Source organism: Platalea leucorodia (genome assembly GCF_965183815.1).
Source record: "Platalea leucorodia genome assembly, chromosome: 4".
Lineage (NCBI taxonomy): Eukaryota > Metazoa > Chordata > Aves > Pelecaniformes > Threskiornithidae > Platalea > Platalea leucorodia.
In genome coordinates, this window is record NC_138826.1 from 10,039,336 (window position 1) to 10,060,020 (window position 20,685).

At 49.9% G+C, this 20,685-nt stretch overlaps 1 protein-coding gene across 2 annotated transcripts in view; it reads left to right on the forward strand.

The window, feature by feature from the left end:
- Positions 1 to 1,312: 1,312 nt before the first annotated feature.
- Positions 1,313 to 20,685, forward strand: part of AFAP1L2 (actin filament associated protein 1 like 2) — a 73,237-nt gene continuing 53,864 nt past the window's right edge. For both annotated transcript variants that reach the window (XM_082308778.1, XM_082308779.1), the window contains exon 1: positions 1,313 to 1,405. In XM_082308778.1, coding sequence (XP_082164904.1) covers positions 1,390 to 1,405 — 16 coding nt within the window. In that variant the 5' untranslated portion in view covers positions 1,313 to 1,389. The remainder of the gene's footprint in view (positions 1,406 to 20,685) is intronic.

Consider the following 20,685-nt stretch of genomic DNA (forward strand, 5'->3'; position numbering starts at 1 on the left):
CCCTGAGCCAGGCCCAAGCTCTGTTTTGCCCAGACCCCAAAGCCTGTGAGTCCCTTGAGGGTCAAAGCAGTAGGATGAGGATTAATCTGAGAACAACGTGAGGCTGGGTGTGACCCGGGTGTGACTGTCGTCCTTCAGTGGAAGGAGGACTAGATGCTCACGCAGAGAGACAGTGGATGTAGCTCTGGTGAATGATGCAGCGTTGACTTCTGGTTCCTTAATTTTCAGCTCCCAAGGAGAGCGGTTGATTTTCTAGGTAACAGTTGTATCTCTTTCACACAGGAACAGTGGAGCTGCCCATCCAGGTCAGACGCCTAGCCTCTCCTCTTGCCAGAAAGACCTTGTAACAGGCAGGTATGGCTCCCGTGTCCCCACACTGATGGCTTAACCTTAATTCTGAAGAGAAAACTTCCTCTATAATCCTTGTGTACCTCATCTATTGTAACTTTCAATGTCTCCAAAATATTGGCCTCAGGACAGATTGTGACCTGTGCCTTATATTGATTGAGGTCAGACTGGATGCCCACTTCTCCATGTTGTTATTTGTGCACTTTGGGCATGCTAGCTCAATCTGCCGTGGTGGAAGTCAGGCAAAAATGTTACTGGAACCCAAGGAGAGGAACATCTTCTCGTGGGATCTGCTCTATCCAGGAGGCAGGTCCTACTGGGAAGCCTTAATGAAGCCACTGGAAGGGGAGAGTGCAAACTCAGGGGCTCGGGGTGACAACCAGCAGCTGCCCTGGGAAGGTGGAAGGAGACCCCAACTCCTCAGCCTGCCCGCCCGGAGCGGGGCAGGAGGTGGGTCGCTGGCGGACTCCTGCCTGTGGTGTTAGCACCAGCAGCCACCGGGACCACACACAGCTCTCCCCGGGTGACCAAGGCCTCTGAATGTGCCCAAAGCCCCACTGCAGCCAGAGCAAACACCGTCCTCAACACAGGGAGCAGACAGGGCACCCCGGCCCTGGGCACAGCGCAAGGGGCCCCAGGAGCCACCCCACGGCCTCAGCCCAGCACCCCACGCACCCTTCTCCTCCTCCTCCCGACACCGGCCCTTTTCCCCGGGGAGCGATGGGGAGGGTCGGTGCCGCGCCGCGCCGTGCGGGACAAGGCGCGGGGCCGGTGGGCGATCCCCGTCCCCCCGATCCCAGCTCTCCATCCCGGACACGGGCGCCCGTTCCCCGTCCCGGAGCCCCGATCCCGGCCAGCTCCGCGGCTCCGGGGCGGGGCGGGCGGGGCGGGGCGGCCCGGGCCGGCCGGGGGATCCGGCGCCGCCGGAATAAGAGGCTACAGGAGCGCGGTGGTGGCGGCGGAGCGGAGCGGAGGCAGCGCTGTGCCGTGCCCCGGAGCCCCTCGGCAGCCGGCGGGCTGCGGCCCCCCGCTGCAGCCCCCATGGACAGATGCAAAGGTGAGGCGGGGCGCCACGCCACGCGTGTCCGTGCACCGCACGGGGACCGCCGTCCTGCCCTGCCCGCCGGGGCACCGGTGGGGAAGGGGCTTTGGGGAGGGACGGACCCGCTGGCACGGAGCCGCCGCCGCTCGCTGTCCCCACGCGTGGGAAAATGCGGCGGCGGTGGGCTGCGGCGGGCTGGGGGGCAGCCCCGGAGGCGATGTTTCCCGAGAGCGGGGCTGGGGGTCGGCTCTGGGGAAGGGGGTCCCCGCGAGCGGGGCCGAGCTCAGCTGGGGGGGGGGGGTGTCCCGCGAGCGGGGCCGGGCCGGGCGGGGAGGCGGCTGTCAGCAAGTGGGGACGGGAGCCAGCTCCCGGGGGAGGCGGTCTCCGCGAGTGGGGCCAGGGATCGGAGTCCCCGCGAGTGGGGCTGGGGTCGGCTCGGGGCCGGTGGGGGAATGGTCCCCGCGAGTGGGGCTGGGCGGTGGGGAAGGTGCGGGGGTGCAGAGTCCCCCCCGTACCTGCCCCGGGTACTGGGCAGGGAGGGAGGAGCAGGGGAGACCTCCTTTTACGCCATCTGCGGATCGGGCCCTTTTTTTGCGCCTTAAAAGCAGTGTTTTGTTTTCTGTAGCTGCTGAATTTGGCTAACTGACTGCTCTGTCTTTCTTCTTAAATTGCCTGTCTGCATAGACTTCCCACCCTCCTGGGCTTCTCGGGCATGACATTGAGTGTCCGGTTTTGTAAATGCAAGTGGGTTTGGTGGTTGGGGAGAAGGCAGGCGAGCAGCCTCCCTGCTTTCTCTCTGACAGATCTCGTCTGGGCTGGTGGGCACCCACGGCCCATTTATTTCCCCACAATCAATGGCTGTGGCGCTTCCTGCGTGATGGTGCTCGGTCATTGTCACCGAGAATGGCTCATCTCGGATCTGTAGTGCTATGGGCAGCCCTTAGAAACTTCTCAAACTTCAGTGCTCCTTGCCAGCTGAGGAGGGAGGAGGTTGGGGTGAGGTGCCGGGCATGGGATGTGCAGATGTGCGTGGGTACCTGGTGATTTCTGCTCCCGCTGGTGTGTAAGAGTCTCCCCGGAGGAGGTGGATCCGGTACTTGAGCAACACAGAACAAGTCTGCCGTAAATTTTACCTGTTGAGAGGAAATGGGGCTCCCCTTGTAACTGCTGTCCTTCTCATGAAGCTCGAACACTTAAGCGGGGAACTTCTTAATAGACAAATATATTCCTGCCTGACCCCATTTGGACTTGTCACTGGCTTGGTTAGGACTCAGTAGATGCATTTAAGCTAATAGCCCTTGTTCCCTCATCCTCCTGTGGTGGGGGCTTTATGTGTCAAGGTATCACATTGCGTGAAGTTAATTTTTGCCACGACTGTGGGGTTTTTTTGATTATGCTGTGCAAGTACTTGAGTATTCTGAAGGCGCCGTGGCACTGTGATGCCTGTTGCATTTTGATCTTTTTCCTACTTACAATCGATACTTTACAGATCTGATAAGCACAATAGTAACATACTGCAAAAGTGATGTTAAAAATTATATTACAAGTCAAATATCGTGTAGTGGGTTTTTTTTTTCCTGGCAGGGTCTGTACAATTCCATTCAGTTCCAGTAGAAAAGCAGTAGATTCATTAAGATTCAGCTATGTTTTGTAGATTGTCTTTTTAAATATGCACACTGCTCCCTTAGAGCAGCGGGGATGTGTTCTGCACATGTGTAATGAATAGCAAGCGCAACTGATGGCGGAGCCTTGCCAGTCCTTTTTGCGTTAGTGGTAACGAATGCGAGCGGGTGTGCGGCAATGAGGGTACCGAGGCAGCTGCGGCTCCGTGGGGCAGCTGCAGGTGAGGGCAATTTAGTGGGTGGGAGGTGTCCCCAGCGTGGTGGGGTGGCTGGAGTCACCTGGGGCTGGGGGGGAAGGCTGGGCTGGGGGAGGGTGTGTGGGAGTTGGGAGCCCGGAGGAAGCAGGTGAGTTAAGTTGTTACTAACAAGCACAGGGGATATGTGCCCGCTCTGGTGGGGGTATCTTGTTGCTGCCGTGGCTGGTGTGGGGAGTCTTTATCCTTGCCATTAGCCTGGCAGGGCACTTATGCAGGGAAATCCTCTAACGATCAGGATGGATGGACTCAAAGAGCGCTGTTGAGCAATGAACTGGTGCTCCAGGAGGAGGAATATGACTATAAGATCTTTCCTATTACTTAAGAAATGAAGGTTGCAAGCATCAGCAAACAGCAGCATTTATTTCCTTTAAACACAGGCAGGGATGCGCTTTAATCCGAGCGCTAACCTGGCATGCACGAGAGGTGTCCCTCCTGTTTCAAAGGCAGGAGTCTCGTCGGGTGGAGCGTGCAGGGCCAGGTGGGGTGTGGGCTGGGGCTGGTGGCTGGCAGGGTGGCACCCGTGCAGCGGGAAGAGCTTGGGCTGTGGGACTCGCATGGTGGGAAGCAAAGGAGGGATTGTGAAACTCTCCTGGGAATGGGTTTCCTTTCCCAGCCTCTGCAAATGGGGTTGCAAGGCCAGCTGCATAGAAGACATTGTCTCTTGTTAGGCTACTAAAGCTATGAAGGATGATCTTGATGTGTGGCAGGGCTTTTTTTTTTCCTGCCAGGCCACAGTAAAGACTGTCTTCTCCTGTTGGTGAAGATGCTGTTTAAAAATCCACCTTCTCCCTCTGAGGAAGCTCGTGTGAGGCGTAAGGGGCAACAGACCCAGTGGCCCAAAGGGACAACAGGCCTGCAGGGAGCAGGGGACAAGCATGAGTGAGGGCGGTGGCTGTACCCTCAGCTATGTAGTGAGAAGGACAGAGCTGCTCATCTCTTGCTCCTCCTCTGTTCCCTGCAAGCGCACTCCCTCCTCCTTCCCATGTGTTTTACCTTCGAACATGAGATTTGTACAACTGTCCCATCTTGTGCTCCCTGTTAGAGCGGTACCGTGGCTCCTTGCCTACTCCTTGTCCCACATGTCGGATGTGGCTGGCTGGTCCAGGACCAGCCATCTCCAGACCCTGGGGTGGGGAAGAGGTGCTGAATGCTCTGTTGCTGACGAGGAGTGTCTCGATGGCACCCTTACACCCTGCCCATCCCTGTCAAGTCCTCTCAGACCAACCCCTTGTCACCACAGTCACGGGTGATTCCCCTGTGATGCAGCCATGTGCATGTAGTTGAAGATGTCAAGTGATGTAAGCCTTGAGAGGTTTCTAAGATTATTATTGTATTTTTAATGCGTTAGAGTTCTGTAATGGAAATCAGTGTGACTTGCAGCTCAGTTCTTTAAAGAAAGGTGTTTGGCATTCTTGTTTTACTGTCTCTGTTGAGCAAAGACACAAGCTTCGCGTTTCTTACCTGAGGGTCTCCCAGGGCTTTGCAGGGCATTGCTAGTGTTTGCCGTGCTCCTCTAAGGACACAAGCATTGTTTGTCTATGGAGGAGAGGCTGTCTTCTTAACAGAATCCAACAGTTTAGCCTTGTTAAGGATTAAAATAGTGACTTGGTAGAAAGACAAGGTGTTTGCTTGCTAGTTAACATGTTTTAACTGGGAGGGGAAAGGGGTGTGGGTCTGTCTGGGACTTTGGCGTGTGTTTTTTTAACAAGTTCTTACAAATACAAGGAGATATGCTTGGGTTTAAGCTGCAAAGTGGAGACATGAATGAAAGACATGAGCCCTGGTAACAATCTGAGGCCCTTTATGAACTCTTGTGAATCAGTCAGAAATTGATTGAGTCACATTAACATGATGTAGGCTCTGTATAAACATATGTGGTTTCTCCTCAGCTGAGCATCAACACAGCTGTTGTGTTTAGCTAATTGTCTTGGTGTAATTGGCAACTGGAGAAAACAGGGCAATGTACTGCCCTGTACCAAATGCAATACAATTTTCAGCTGCTGGGTTGAGCCTTCTCTGAAATGCAGATGAAAATTAATGTCCCGCATAACCTCATAACATATACAATAACTCTCACTTATGTGAGAGTGGTGAGTTTTGGAGATGGGAAGGGACTCTGGGGAATAGGCAGCAGGAGGGCAGTCATTTACTCAGCAGGGATTTAGGAGATGAAACCTTTTTCTGTGACTGAAACCACAGCCTGTCTCAATTACACAGCTACTGTGTGCACCCTCCCAAGCCATCCTACACACTGTCACCCGTGCCAGTGTAATATTTCTGTCTCTTCTAGCACAGCTGCATTTCTGATGTAAACAGGGCACCTGAGGATGCTCTGAGTTGTCTGGGGTGGACATGAGCCTCCCTGGTGCTCTCCAGACCAGGACAGGCTCACCGCAGATGGGCATGAGGCCATGTGGATGTTGGCTTCAGCCCCATGTGATGAGCAGCAATGGCCCTTGGAGTGTGTGCGTGTAACTGCCAGGCCCGGGGGTGCTGTGCTCCTTTTGCTGCCCCCAAGATGGTCCCCGGGGCTTGCTCCTTCTCCTGACTGTAAGCAGCAGGGATCCGTGCAGCGAAGGGCAGCGGAGGCAGTACCCCTGTAGCCCTGCCACTGCGGGGTCTGTGCCCCATCTGTGTCACTGCCAAGATTGGCAGGAGCCTGCTGCTAAAGCTAGCAGTGCTCACAGGCTCTGAGCCTTTGGGCACCTGCTTTTGGAGTGTTCCTGGCAAGGCACGAGCTCCTGCTTTTCTCGTGGTGTGACCAGTGCGTCAGGCAAGCCTGGCTCCTGTTCCTCCACGCACCTTTGCCGCTCCCCACGGCAGGCTCTGTGCATGCCGTGCCCGGCCGGGGACCAGAGATGCCATGTGAATGAGTTTATTGTTCAGGGGTTTTCACTGATCGCTTTCATTGAACACCCACAGCCCAGGAAGACGGCGTGTCTATGCAAAAATGCTTTATGGCTTGGTTTTTGTTTTCTTTTTTTTTTTTTGGAGCATGGCTGGCTCTTTCAGCTCCCATCAGTGACAGTGGACTGAGGGCAAGCAGGCAACTGGGCAGCCTGGGCTTTGCGGGGTTGCGCACTGAAGCACTGCAGGCTTTTAAATCTAAATTCTGGGCACCTGCTCAACTGAATACTTGCTCCACAATGTTTCCATCTCAACATACAGCACATATGAAGGATCTAAATGACTTGGTTGAATCCCTTAAGATTTTATGGCAAATCCAGGACCTGAACCCTAAGCTCCCTAACCAGTGGCCAATGCCTTCCTCGCAACCATGCTGCCTGGATCAGGGGGAATTAGGGATGCTGTTCTCTTGAGAAGTCCCTGTAAAGCCAAATTAATCCACTGTACCCTCCAGAAACGCAGGAGTTATCTGAGGCACGGAAGTGCATCTTCAGGCAGTAGCAACCAGAGAGCCCAGAGCTGCAGGGGACATCTTGGGGAACCAAAAATCAGAGGTGCATGTGTGATTAAAGATGATGCAGAGCACGTGCACCTGGGACACAGGTGTTCCTCTCCAAAGCTGCCTGGCTGAAGCACAGATCCAGACCCAGCAAGTAAATTGGGATCCTGCAGTCACACAGCCAGTTTGACAACCTGTGTGGTGGTGTTTACTTCATCTTGGGAGTTGAGTCATTTGTGCTTTGCTTTCGGGTCAGAAGACAAGACAGACTGGTCCAGTCTGTGCTGCAGACTGTCAGCAGAGCTCTGTGGGTCAGAGATGTGTCTAACACGGCCTCGCCCCAAGGAGCTGCTGGTGCAGGTGCCGACACAGCCAGTTTCTGGGCTGGAACCGCTTATTTGGCTCTGGTATGGGGGGTGGATGGAAAAGTGTCAGTGAACAGGCAAGCTCCCTGGCAGTAGCTGGGGGCAGGCATTTGCTTTGTAAGAGCTGTGCTGCAATTTGAAGAAGAGGGGTTAAATTTGGGAACTTCTTGCTGTGTGCTACAGTGCATGGTAAAACCTTGTGTGGACTGGAGGAATGACTGTAAAAGTTCACAAAAGAAAAATCTGTTTAGAAGTGTTCAGTAGGAGGACACCAATCTCCCGGTATCCAAAGTTCTTATTTATTAAAAAAAAAAAAAAATTACTTGAATCCAGGGAGCAGAGCTTTAGGAGGAAAAAGCTCCAAAACAAACACAAGTTGCTAAGGGTGGCCAGAAGAGCCGAGCCTTTTGAGAAGCTGCAGTGGAGCAGGGCTGGTGCCGTGCCTGCGTGCGCCCCTTCTGCGGGGCTGAGCCTCCTGTCTGAATCCGGCTTCCCGCTCCGGCCACAGCCGAAAGAGAGAACAACCGGGGCTGAAACCACCGAGAGTGGTTAAACTTGCGGCTAGTGGGATAGGATGGGCATGAGGGCGGCTGTCGCTGAAGGAGGTGCGAGCGTGGTAATTCCCGCTGGCAGGGAGGGTTTGGCTTACCATTGCCCGTGCGGCCGCAGGCTGGGGTGCAGTGGTGGAGGTCGGCTGTGGTGGCACAGGACCTGCGCTGTAGCAGGGTGCTGCAGAGGGGAGGCCTGGGAAATGTACTGGTTTGGTCTAAAGCTCAGAAAATCAAGGTCAAGACTCACTAAAATACTTTTTTTCTTTTTTCCCCACTGACCTATTGCCTTCTTCGTGGGCAAAATTCCATAGAAAGCACGTCTGAGGATGGTTTGGTGTATGGCAACATTGTCTTTGGTTATAAACAGCTCTGTCTGGAAGTAAATATCTCAGAATTATGGGATCAGACTGAAACTCCCACATAACATACGGACTTGGCCACTTGTGATTTAATAAAAGCCAGTATTTTCCCCCCCTTGGGTGGGCTGTGCTCTGTCTTGCATAAAGATTTTTCTGATGTCTTTTTTTCCTTTTTTTCCTTTCAATCTGCTTAGGATAAAAGTGTAGTACCAGGCTTAGAAAAAGCCTGGGAAATAGGGATCTACAAGCCTTAGCTGGCAGTTCAGCCTGTGGGCTTCTTCTGCGTGTAGGAATCTCCTCCTGAGATAACCAGGAGCGGTAGCTGGCCCCAGCACTGGGGGGATGCACATGTTTTTTTCACTTGCTTTTGTGACTTAGGAGACTGAATTTTCCAAAAAGTACCTTTAGACTCCCAGTCTTGCTAATGATTAATGCATCTAGGCTTTTGAGAGTCAGCACCGCGTTTGGGGTGTAGAGGTGGGCAGCTAAGCAGTTGGGATGCTTTTTGAAGAAGTTTGCATAACACTTTGGCAGCAGTGCTTTGAAAGAGGTGGGTCTGAGCCAGGAGATTCTTGCAGTTCATGCTCGAGTTGTGGCTTGAGCCCTTCCCTCTTGGACCGAGTTAGATGGGGAGCAAGTCTTGGGCTGCTGCGAGGAGGGGATCTCCTTCCCGGAGCCTGTGTGTGCTCCAAGGCAGCCAGCTCAGGCAGGTGGCGAGGGGAAGCATGTGTGCAGGCTCCTGTGAGCTGAGATAAGGTATCTGCAAAGAAATCTCTGATCCAAAGTTGCTCTGCAGATCTCATCATTGCTATTTATCACTACAAAGTATGATAGCTATTAAGGCTTGGGGAGAAAGAGCTGGCTCAGGGAGAACATGAGTCGCACAAGGGTTTGCGATGTCGCTGGTGGCTTTAGCTGAAAGTCTTTCCACAAGTGCGTGTGAAACGTGGAGCTTTCTTCTGCTGAGGAATGCAACCAAGCCAGCTGCAGCCCCACAGCCTTCCAGTAGCACTGTCAACTTGTCATTTCTGTGGAATAAGCCAGTGCATGTGTCCAGTCAGTCCTAGTGCCAAACAGCTCCGGCTTCTGGTGGTCCCACTGTGAATGAGCTGAAATCAGTAGTAATTCAGAGACGCTCTGTGGTGTTTGCTGGTACCAGGTATGCAGTTGCAGAAGTTAGGTGGCCATCACTTGCGGAAGCAAAATACCACGCATGTAAAAATTGGGGCTGCCTTTAAAAGCAGAGATGTGGCAAGCGCAGACTTCTGCAGTGGCTTCTGACAGCTGGAGGCTGTCTGTCCCATCAGCAGCAGCATCCCTGCTGCTTGGCTGGGGAGCGTGTCCTGTCTCATTTGCTTAAATTCAGTGTCTTCAAGGATCTTTTATGTCTTACTGTAGTCTATAAAAATGTGCCATGTAGTCTTGAATGGTGGGAACTTCTGCTGTTTTTAGTGTTGTACTTTTCAGACTTCTCCATTGCCCTGGAGTATACAGAATCGGGCAGAGAGGTGGGATTGTAATGCACGTTTCCACGTCTGCTGTAGGATTGCCTGATCTTGGCAGCTGCTGAAGTATGATAAAGCCCTGCTTGAGAAGAGGACTGCTTAGACTAATTGGGCTCAGTCTGCAAAGCAGCTGAGATATCTTTACCTTGCTGTATTAGCTGGGCTGAGGGGAGGGATGTGCATCCATCTCATCTAACCACAGCCAGGTTTTTGGTCCCTGTTAGGAATTCAGTATGCGTGCACATGGGTGAAGGCAACTCTTTCTGCTAAAAGACGAGCCGTGTGTGAAATCGCATGAACCAGGTCTGAGTGGAGGTGTGACGCAAAGGCAGGCAAGCCTGGCCTCTGCTCCAGGAGCTGTCCTCCCCCAGCCTGCGGCCACAGAAGAGCTGGATGCGCACTGAGCAGAGTGGCTCTCGCTCCACCGTCTGCTGCTGCAGGGCTCTCGAGTCTGCTGGGCAGCACGGTGGCTACGTGCTTTTTCCCCTGAATTTTTTCAGGCCATGTGCGTGGTTTGCCTCATCTGGGGCACGTTGCACTTGGTGCCCGGGGCGGTAAGTGTAACCCGTGCTGGGGCTGCAGGTGCTTTTGGAGTTCAGCAACCTCACCTGTCTTGTTGAAAGATGGTCAGAAGTACCCCAGAGCAGTGCAGAGTCACGAGTGAAATGTGTGTGTGACTATTTTGGGTGATTTTGTTTCCCCCCACCCTGGTATTTGTGCTCCCCACTTACTTCTGTCTTGCTTCCCTGAGCAGCAGTGTCAGAGCCAAACGCAGTTGTTGGTGATGTTCAACCTGTGCACAGTCACAGTGTCTCTAAAAGCCAGTGACCTCAGGAACAAGTCATCTCTGCAGAGCAACTTCTTGTGTGCGCTGCCTGCTTCACCCCCCCAATTCACCTGGCAATGCCTTCTTTGGCTGGTCTATGGGACAGCTGTAGGAAAATGTGAGGAGTAACTTCTCATGATGGTCCTAATCAAGTGTTATGGATTCTGTCTATAACTGTCCTGGTTTTGGCTGGGATAGAATTAATCATAACACTGAGGAGTTAATAATATAATCCCTTTTCTGCTAGCAAGGACCTGTCTTGTTGCAGGGGTAAGGAGCAACCCAGATGTTCTGAGGTTTACAGTGGAGATGCGCTCACCTTAATACAAAACCAAAAGGTCACGTTGCTTCTTACTGGTAGAAAACAGAAGTCAGCTACCACACCATTTAGCTGACTTGTAAATGACTTACTCTTGAATCAAGTATGGTATTATTTTATATAAATACAGGTTCTTATTACTGCTTCAACTTTACCCCATCTTCTCTCTTCCAGTCATATTATAGGATACATACACATGCATCCATGCACAGTGTCTTTCAGCTTTCTCTAACGAGCAGTGCTAGCTGATGATATTATCCAGTTGCCTAGATGCCATGTCAGTTTAATTTGCTGTAGCTAGAGCTTTGGAATTGTTCCCCTAGTAAGATGATACTTCTTGGAAAGTAGGTTGTCTGTCAGGTGCTGAAAGGAATTACTGGCTTGTTTGGTAGTGGCTGCCCTGATGCAATGCTGTACAGTCCCTGTAACTGATTACAGCGTGTCAGAAACGTATCAACGCTTGCAAGCGTGGCTTGGCTTATGCCCGAGTCCGTGTGAACTCTAAGGCCTGGTTCTAGGAAAATTCGCCAGTTTTGTAAATCGGTCTTGAAGTGTATTCGTTATGTCATTATGCTAACCTATACTCTTGATTTCTGGGATATTGAGTTGTAATTCTGTCTCTGATCCTGATCCACAGCTTTTGAGAGACACTGTTAATGTGGTCTGTCATCTGAGTGCTCGGATCATGATAGCTAGTCACACTTTCAGCTCAGCAGGCTCTTGATTTAATCACCTATATATGCCAAAATACCGATCAAATCTGTTTAAATGGTTTACACTCACTTACAGTGAGGCAGCATGAACTGGCAATATATGAAGCAGAACAGACCTGGGTGAGGATGTAGTTGCTTTAAGCCTGTGTCTGTTAGCACTCTGCGCTAGTTAACTTTAGTGAACGTAGTTTTCGGATCAGGTTGTTCAAACGGATGCTCTCTGAGCATAGAAGAGGTCTATTTCTGGAAATTGAAGTGGGAGTTGGCAGGGTGGGGGGAAGCGAAATGGCAATCAAAATTCCCGTACGTTATCCTAAAGGCTGAGTTCCCATGTCTGGCTGAGAAGAGAAACAAATGCTTTCTAGACCCAGGAGGCTCAGCATTCCCCAAAACGGAATGATTTATTTTTAATTCTGATAGTTTACTGGAGCTCTTAAACCAAAAGAGCAATGACAGTTTTATTATACTGCTTGGAAATGAATGCAGCGAGCTTTGGGCAATGGTGAGGTTGAAAATCCTGGGGTGCTGTCGGAAGGGAGTACAGGTACACCCGGCAGTCGGGCATCCGCGCCGCCGTCGAGCCCCGCACAGCCCGGGGTGCTGGGGCAGCACCCAGAGGCACTGTTTGACTCCGGCTGAAATTCTGTATTAAACGGCACGGGATTTTGCATCCATGTTTCTTTGGACTGGCTACGTCAGTCTTCCTTCAATTCTTTGGCTTAAATAATGATTATGTAAATAAAGGCTGTGTGCTGGTTTTTGTTTTCATTTGCTGCTGGTATAATTTCAGCTATGGTGAGTCTTTTATTCTTGTGGTGCTCAGTTACTAATCCCAGAGGAATGACAAAACCACGGGACCAACAGGAGCACAGCCAGGTGTTGAGCACAGAGAACGGTACTTGTGTGAGAGGGTTTGAAGATCATACGTAGGGTGTCCTATCAGTGCTGTGCATCTAATAAAATGGAGTATCCTTGCAGTTACCATAGGCTGTTTACTGTCTCTTTGAAACTAGTGTTACTCCAAAACCAGGGTAAGAACCGTGGGCTGTTGCGTACGACTTCCAGATCACACATTCTTACATCAGTCGGCTGCTTGGTGTCTCCATTGAGAAATGTGTAGGTCTGGAAGGCACTCCAATGCTTTCTTTAAGGTATTCTTGTAATGTTTAACTCTGGTCAGACAACCTCACACTGACACTCCTGATTAGCTACAAAATCTCTGCAGTTTGCTTTTGTTCCCATGCTGGATTGAGGTTTTTGTTGGAAATGCTCTGTTTTCGGCATATGTTCTTGTTTTTCCTGATAAACATGAATGTCCGTTGGCCCACATTTAGAGGACGTGGGAAGGGCCGAATTCATTCCTGATGTCACTCCAGCATAGTCCATGGGCTGACCACAAGGATCAGACTGGATCTAAGATTTATATTAGGTTTACTGCAAGTTTTACCAATTTTTATTGATACATTACTTTATCAATTGCACCAGAAATATGGTTAAGATGCCTTTGACATGCTAGGACTTGTGATAGAGGAGAAATGTAGAGCTAGCAACTCCTTTGCCAGACAGCAATGCTAATGGTTCCAGGTGCTAATAGCGCAGACGCGGCTGACCCTTGCTGCAGACATAATTAATTGGACTGTGGAAGATGAGGAGGCTCTACCGCACTGGACACGCGCTTTATGAAAACGCAGCCAAATCATCTGTGGAGACCTCAGTGAGGGCTGAGGGCCTCTAGTGTAGAGGGCTCTGGAGCTGATGGGGGAGCCTGCACCACAGCACAGACCCCCTCGGTCCATGATGTCCTCAACTTCTCTGATGCTTGGGGCTGAAGCCTCTTCAGCTGCTGATGAAATTGTGCTGCTCCTGAGAGTGTTTGCTAATCCCAGATTCTGGGTTGGAATTTCAAATTTTCTTTCAGCTCTTGATTGTATGATTGCCTTCCCTCGTTCGTACACTTACGTTTTTATCTGTTATTCCCAAGCGTGCAGGCCTGTTCTGCCATAGTACAGACAGAAGGAAGTAAAATATTCCATTTTGAATATGTAAAGGGAGCTGCTGCTTAGCACAGACAGAGCTGGCTTCTAGATGAAAGCGTCAAATGCCAAACTGTTTTGTTTCAATTTGAGCAGGAGAAGCTTTGATCTGGAGGAGATGACTCAGTCAGTAGCAGGGAACAATTCTTTATAGTGAGTTTAGAAACAAAACCCGAAGATTTAGGCTATGATGGCTTTGACACGTCAGTCATAGCGTATATTATGTGAAAATGAAAACCATAACATCTGAAATGAAGTGTGGAGGCTTTTCTGAAAAGAGAAAAAACACTTCTGATGTTGGTTGCCCAGAGTTTTCCTGAAGCCAGAAAGGACTGGGGGTGGGAGAAGATCACTCCTATTGAGATGGGGATAATGAGCAACGTGGACAAACGATCATGGGGAAAGCCGTCCTGCAGCACAGCTCAAGCCAGAGGTGGGGCCAGGATGAAAACTGGGATCTCCTGGCCCAGAGTCAGGCTCCATAATCCACATATGCTGCCTCGATGCGTCCCCTTTGTCACCGCTCGCAGCGCCCTGGATGAGAAGGCAGACGCGGTCAGACCCTGCTTGGTCACAGGGTCGGCTCCAGTTGGATGGAGCAGGGATGGCCAACTTCTTGCTACTGAGTTGCTTTTATTTGGAGCCAGCTGTCCGGACCCAGATCAATGCAGCTGTGTTTTGTGGCACTGCAGCTGACCGAATAAACACAGCTGGACCCGGTCTGGGTCTCTGCGCCTGCCGCAGCACACATGCGTAGAGGGAGCTGTGCGATTTGGTTGGCGTGCTGCGTGGCCAGGATCCTGGGGATGTGGTGAAACACATCTGGCTCAACACAGCAAGCTGTTGGCAATTTCCAGTATGAAAGGAAAGTGTCACTGGTGTTCATTATTTCTACAGCTTTATTCTGCATCCAGCCACTGACCTACATTTTATTCTGTGCTACTGTCCTCTATAGGCGAGGAACAAATGGGTATCTCCTGAAGACAGCTTCAGAGAACATTTCTTTGTTCTTTTTGTTGACTGTATGCAGTAGGTGATGGAGACTTCTTTGGCACAGTCACCTTGTGAAGTCTGCTGCTATCTAACAGCTTATTCCTGCTGGAAGGAATCCCACTTCCTTGCCTGCACCATCTCTGGCATTTGCTCTCTTTCTCACTCTACCAGCAGACAGCTACTAGCTTTTCATCAGGTTATTCTTCTGCGGGCTTGGCTTGCTGACAGACCGGGCAGCAATGGGAGCAGGAGCAGTGTGCTGGGGACAGGGAGCAGCCCTCTGGGTAGCGATGCACTGTCGAGTGGGCTCGCTCGGGATGTCGAGGATGTGTGGATCCTTCAGAGATGCCTGGCAGCAGGGACTTCCTTGGTCTGCACTGTAGCCTTCCCTGGTCACAGAGTTTGTTACAAAATAGTAGTTTGATTAGGTAGCCCAAGCTATGCTGGTATAGAGGTGATGAAATCGGAGAGGGGAAAAAATCCTTTAGATCATCTAGTTTATCCCATATTGCAGAAAGCGTGCATGTTCTGGTGTTCTCCCCATTTAAATGTGGTATATTCCCAGTGAGATGACTTGCCTCAGTTCTCTTGGGGATTACTTGATGGTCTAGGAGGTCTCTTTACTCTTAGGGATATGATGTATAAGGGATGAGAATTATTATTATTGGATGTATATAATGGAAGAGTAAGATAATTTCCTTTGTTAGCAATTTTTTTGCCATGCCATTTTCACTGATGCCAAAGAACAGCCAGTGCTGTGATGTGAGAACTGGGGAAAGTGTGCCTGCACCAGGGGATGTGCTGAGGATGCAGCTACCTGCATTGCATGCTGTCATGGAATCACAGAATTGTTTAGGTTGGAAAAGACCTTTAAGATCATCGAGTCCAACCGTAAACCTAACACTGCCAAGTCCACCACTAAACCATGTCCCTAAGCATCACATCTACATGTCTCTTAAATACCTGCAGGGATGGTTGAAACTGTCCTGGCTCTCACGAGTGTCACAGCCAGCCTGTGCTCAGCAGGCAGCTGCTGTCCTCCTGTAACGTCACCGTGCTGTTGGTCAGGCTCATGCATGTCCAAGTGCAGAGGTTGTGCTCAGAGATAGTTCAGAAGCTCAAGGCTTGCAAACAGCAGTGGAGAGAGCGTGGTTGGAGGGAAGCAAGGTCCCCACTGGGCGCTGAGCGGGCTGCAGGTAGGTAGCAGGCACTACCCGTGCTGTGGCTAGGAGGGCTCTCTACGCTTGCTGCAGCTGGTGGGGAAGTGGCTAGGGCAGCCCTGCCTGCCTCTGGCAAGGTGTGCAGGTGAGGGACTGACCTCTTGCTGGTGTGGAGCAGGGCTGATGGATTGCATCCCTTGCTCAAGGAGAAAGGAACAGGGTCACAGGCGCTTTCACCTTGGGGATGTGTGGGAGAGATGGCACCTGCTATCCATCCTACAGCAGAGAGGGCTGAGAGCTCCCAGATGTTACCAGATCCTTTTCTTCTTTTTCCAGCTTCTCTTTGTACGTATCATTATTGTGGTTTGCTTTGCTGATGCATTTCCAGGAACTACCACCATTTTCAAAGTCCCACAGAGACAGAAGGGAGGCTCTTTCCATGAAGGCTTGAGGAGCAGATGATTGCATTAATTTCTTTTTAAGTAGTCTTTAAATAGCCCCTGCCACAGAGAAGACTTCTTCAGCCCAAGAATCCTTCTTTTAGATTATGTATTCCCACTAAATCCCAATCTCTTCAATAGAATGGTTTTGAATGTATTTTTAATGAGGCTTTACCATTTGACTCCAAGGGCACTTTGAGAATTCTTCACCCCAGCCTCCTGCTCAGAGCAGAGCCAACACTGAACTCAGACCAGGTCGCTTGGTGATTTGTCCTGTCAGGTCCTGAAAACTTCTGAGGACAGAGCTGCCACAACAAATTTTCATGGAGAAATTTTTTTCCCATGTATCCAGTTGGCACGTCCCTATTTCAATGTCTGTCCACTTCTTGTTCTCCCACCATGCACATCTCTGGAGAGCTGGGTCTTCTCATTAGTGTCCTTGTAGGTGTTGGAGGGCTGCTCTTAGCCCCCCCCGGACCTTCCCTTCTCCAGGCTGTGCAAGCCATGCTCAGCTACCACTCGTGTCCTCCTGCTTCCAGTCTCTACTCCTTAGTGCCAGGGGCTGGATGCCGTTGTGGACACTGTATGTAGCCTTGCCTACAGCTTTCTCCCATGACTTATCAGGGCAGCTTTTGTATTCCTGCTGAACAAAGTGCTGATTTGACAAGAAATCTGAGCCTTGCTCTGCCAGGAATTGCACTCATTGCCCACGCCTGGACTCCTGAAATTTGGGAGGTAGGTGTGAATATAAATAAGATAGGGAAGGAGGATAGGAAGAAAAGCATTAGGTGACTTTAGCCTGTTCTCTGACTAGTATTCTCATATGGCCTCAACATTGTAATTGATCTTTTAAACCTTGATCTACAGAAGCGCTGAAGTACTTCTGCTGACTTCAGGTGTGTGAATAGCTCTACTGACTCTGGTAGAGGCTTGCAAAGTTTCTTGGATAAAGGTGGAAAATAAGTTCAAAGAAGATAGAAAGGAAAAGAAGGGATATTGCAGGGATGTGAAAGAGATTATGTTTGATTGTGTCAATGGAGATTAAGACAGAATTAAATTGACCATGATATATAAGCAAATGAGAGGCTGATGGACTGAAAAATGCATTGCAGTTCTGGCTAATCCCAAGTAAACACCCAGCAGCATGTAGCATGGCAGTACGGGTGTACACCTCCTTTCTGGTGGTGCTTTTGATATTCACATGCTTTAGTTTACTCCTGTCTTGAGTGGATAGCCGTGAGTGCCTTTATGATAAACCAGTAACGTGAAAATTAATGGATTTACCCAGTGGCACCACGTGAATATTAAAGGAAAAAAATTTTCTCGTGAGTAGCACTGGTAACGTGTATGTTAGCAAAGAGATTAGAAATGTGGGCTCCAGTCCTCCAGGGAGTGGCCAAAAGGACCTAAGCAGTGGTGTTACTAAGTGTTATCTAAGTGAAGCCACTGGGAGCTCGTGCTACTTTCACCTCTTGACAGAAACAGTCCGCTCGATAGAGTGGACACACACAGTGAGAATATTCATCTACAGCTATAAAACTACAATCTTTGCAATCAGCTGGGGTTTTTTGCGCAACTTTCAGAAATCATAAAATTTATGTTTATGAATTATAAATAGTGGTAAATGTACCTGAAAACTCGGGTGCCATAATGGTTATTAACTACTCTTAATGTATATTGAAACAAAATGTAACTTCAGTTCCAGAGTTGGTGGCAATGCTCAAAGCTATAGGTGTGTCCAATACTGCAGTGTTGTCATGGAGGGCTCTTTTAGATGGAAGGGAATTGATGTGATGAACGTTGTATCAAAAAAAACCAAAACAAGTCTGTAGAAATTTCTGCTTGCAGTGAAGACCATAATTTTTAAGTACAGGACAAAGAGATAATAATAAATTCAGCAGGGAACAAGGAAATCATGTAGCAACTGCAAAAGATCCAAACATATGGAAAATTCAATTCTGTGGAGAATTAAGTCACTATTATGTAATCAGGATCAATGGAAATGAGCTGATGTCAGTATTGGACTGGCTTAATGCATGGATGGAAAATTGCGTCCTCTCGGAGAGACCTGCTAATAGGAGTGGAAGCTCCATGCTCGCTGCATTTCCATTAACTGTTGGTGTTTTTACCTAGGAGGGGCCTGATCCAAACCCAGCAGAAGTAAATAGGGTTTCTGCTAACCTGAAACTGATTTGGGGCCTGAATCTAAAAGATGTGTAGAAGATGGCAAACAGTAAGGGCCTGTGATGAACATCTACCTTGTACTGGTTGTTCGGGGTGAAACTTATTCCTTTCTTTCCATCTGTCTGAGCCTTTTGCACTACAGGTTACCAGCTCATCCCTCCAGGTAGGGCTACAGTGGCCCAGCAGCCTTGGAAAGCCCCTGCCCAGGTTGGGATTTCCTTCCTGAACCCCCAACTGTGGACTGGAAGGGGCTGTACCTGGCACTAGGAGGAAAGGGTGTCCCCTGTGTCCAGGGCATGGAGACTCCGGCAGCATTGCATCACGATAGTGGTGCAAAAGTGCTCAACGACCTTCTAGCCTTCTCATGGCGTGACTGTGGTCCTGTGAGACAGAGCATGTGGTGGGGAAGGGAAGAGCAGCAGAAAAGCTCCTCCAGCTGCAGGAGGTGTCCTGGAGCGGGGTGTGCAGCCGAGGCACCTAGGAAGGTCCTGTGCTTGGTTTTCTGTTGTGATGGGGCTTGATAGTAGCAGCAGTCTCTCGTTCCTGAAAATAAGCCATCGCTAGCCTGCCAGCTGCTGAGGAAACACAAAAGCATGCTCTTTGGGGTGAGCACACTCTAGTTGATGTTACTGAAGAATCATCCTGGAGGAAGAGCGGCAGCGATGCGCAGTCCTCGGCACGCATGTGCATGCTCTGGCTGGTGGCAGGGAATTGGCAGCCCAGGCAGGGAAGCACACCGTGCCGCAGAGCCGCCCTCCTGGAAGAGCTGCTTGGCTTCAGTATAACTTAGGGCAGCCCCCCTTTGGCCAATGGTTACGGGGCACTTTGCTGGCCCTGAGAATCCAACCAAGCATCCTTGCTGCTGCTTTGAGCAAGGAGGAGGTTCTTGGGGTTTCTTGGGTGTGGATGTTTTTGTTTTTCTGGTTTGTAAGTGATGATGATGGAGTGGGGGGAAGCCATGTAAGAGTTTAGTGAGAAGTTCACGCTCTGGGTACCTTGGACACTGAGACAGTGATCAGGGCACTGCACTGTGACTTACTGACAGCGTGTTTTAGTGATGAGCATCAGCCACATATTAACTAAAAGGGATTTTTCTGGTGGGAAGCAATGGGCTTTGTGGGAGACTCTTCCCTGCATGAAATAGGTTTGATGTTCTGGAGTGTTACTGTGTAAGAAAACATGCCTCTGAATCAACAAAATAGGGAAAAAATGTCAGCTGTTAAATGTTAGTGGATGGAGCTGTTGCATGAAGTGAGTGTGTGGGTGGCTTCGAATTAAGAGAGATGCCAGAGGTGGGGAGAGAGTAATGACAGAAAAAGGGATGGGATAGTCTGACCTTTGACAGTTTCCAGTCCAGTGAGAGCCTGAAGGGAGTGAGCGAAGCGAGTGTGAGGTCTCTAAGGGTGTCGTCACAGGAGAGGACCTGAGCTGCTAAGCACCTCACACCCACTGGAAATGGGACCTGCTGTGTGTGCCCTTAGCTCTTGCCCGAGCCAGGCACTTCTGCTGCTGGCTCTATGCCTGCTCTGACAGTCAGCCCACTCTCTGAGCCAATTCACCTGGCCAACCTAGCAAGAGGGGGAAAAAAAAAGGAGAAGAAAAAAAAAAGCCAACACAAACCCCCTTTTGTTGCTGTACATATCTTCCACTGAATTAGAGTTGATATGGCTCAGTGCAGGGTGTGGTGGATACCATCGCAAGTGCAAGGAAGGGCTTAAACTATGTAGGCAAAGGCAGGGAAGAGGAAAGGGAGCACAGGGGTGTCGTTAGCTCTATGGCTTCCTCATTTGGAAGGTTTCTGGGTCCCTGAAATAACTTCAATGTTTCCCAAAGTGAATTCATGGCAAGGATATGGAGGGGGCTATGACATGAAAAGAGCAAACACTTATCTTCAGTTCCTTAGACATTTCTTCTGCATTTCTAGTAAGCCTGTTCAGCTTAACTCAAGAAACATTTGCTGTGCTATGGAATAATCACTCTTAAAATGGTGCTGGAGAGGTGAAGACACCCTTGGCTTTGTGAGCAATGTTAAAGTGATTGCGTCTACTTCCTGCCCTGCAACTATGCAGATCTGCTGAAAGTTGGCCAGTGTCTTTCCTGAGAAACAGCTGCTCAGAAATTTGGGAGGAAAAATATTTTATTCCTCGCATTCTGGTGGATTTGAGGCTCACCAGCTGGTTGAGAAGCCTGCCAAGGCGCTGTGCTGTTGTGGAAATGTACAGTAACTGGGCATAAGTAGCTCTAAGCCCTTTTTGGACTTAAGTGTGAAAATGTCTTAATGCTGGGAAGCTGTTGAATGTCTCTTTCAAAGTGGAAATAAATCAGAAAGGAATTGCTCTGTCTTTGCCAACAAATAAACTCATTCTGGGGAATTACTGTCCCCCTTTCCACAGCACCTCTTAGGCTCTGCCTGCTGGCTGGAGCTGTCCAAGCCCTCCAAGGCCCTCGTGCTGTTAATGTCTATGTTTGAAATATGATATTCAGCCTAAAAACCTGGTTTTTAAATAGGATTTTTTGACTTATTGTATCCATAATTTGTGTTATTTCAGTCAGGACAAAAAT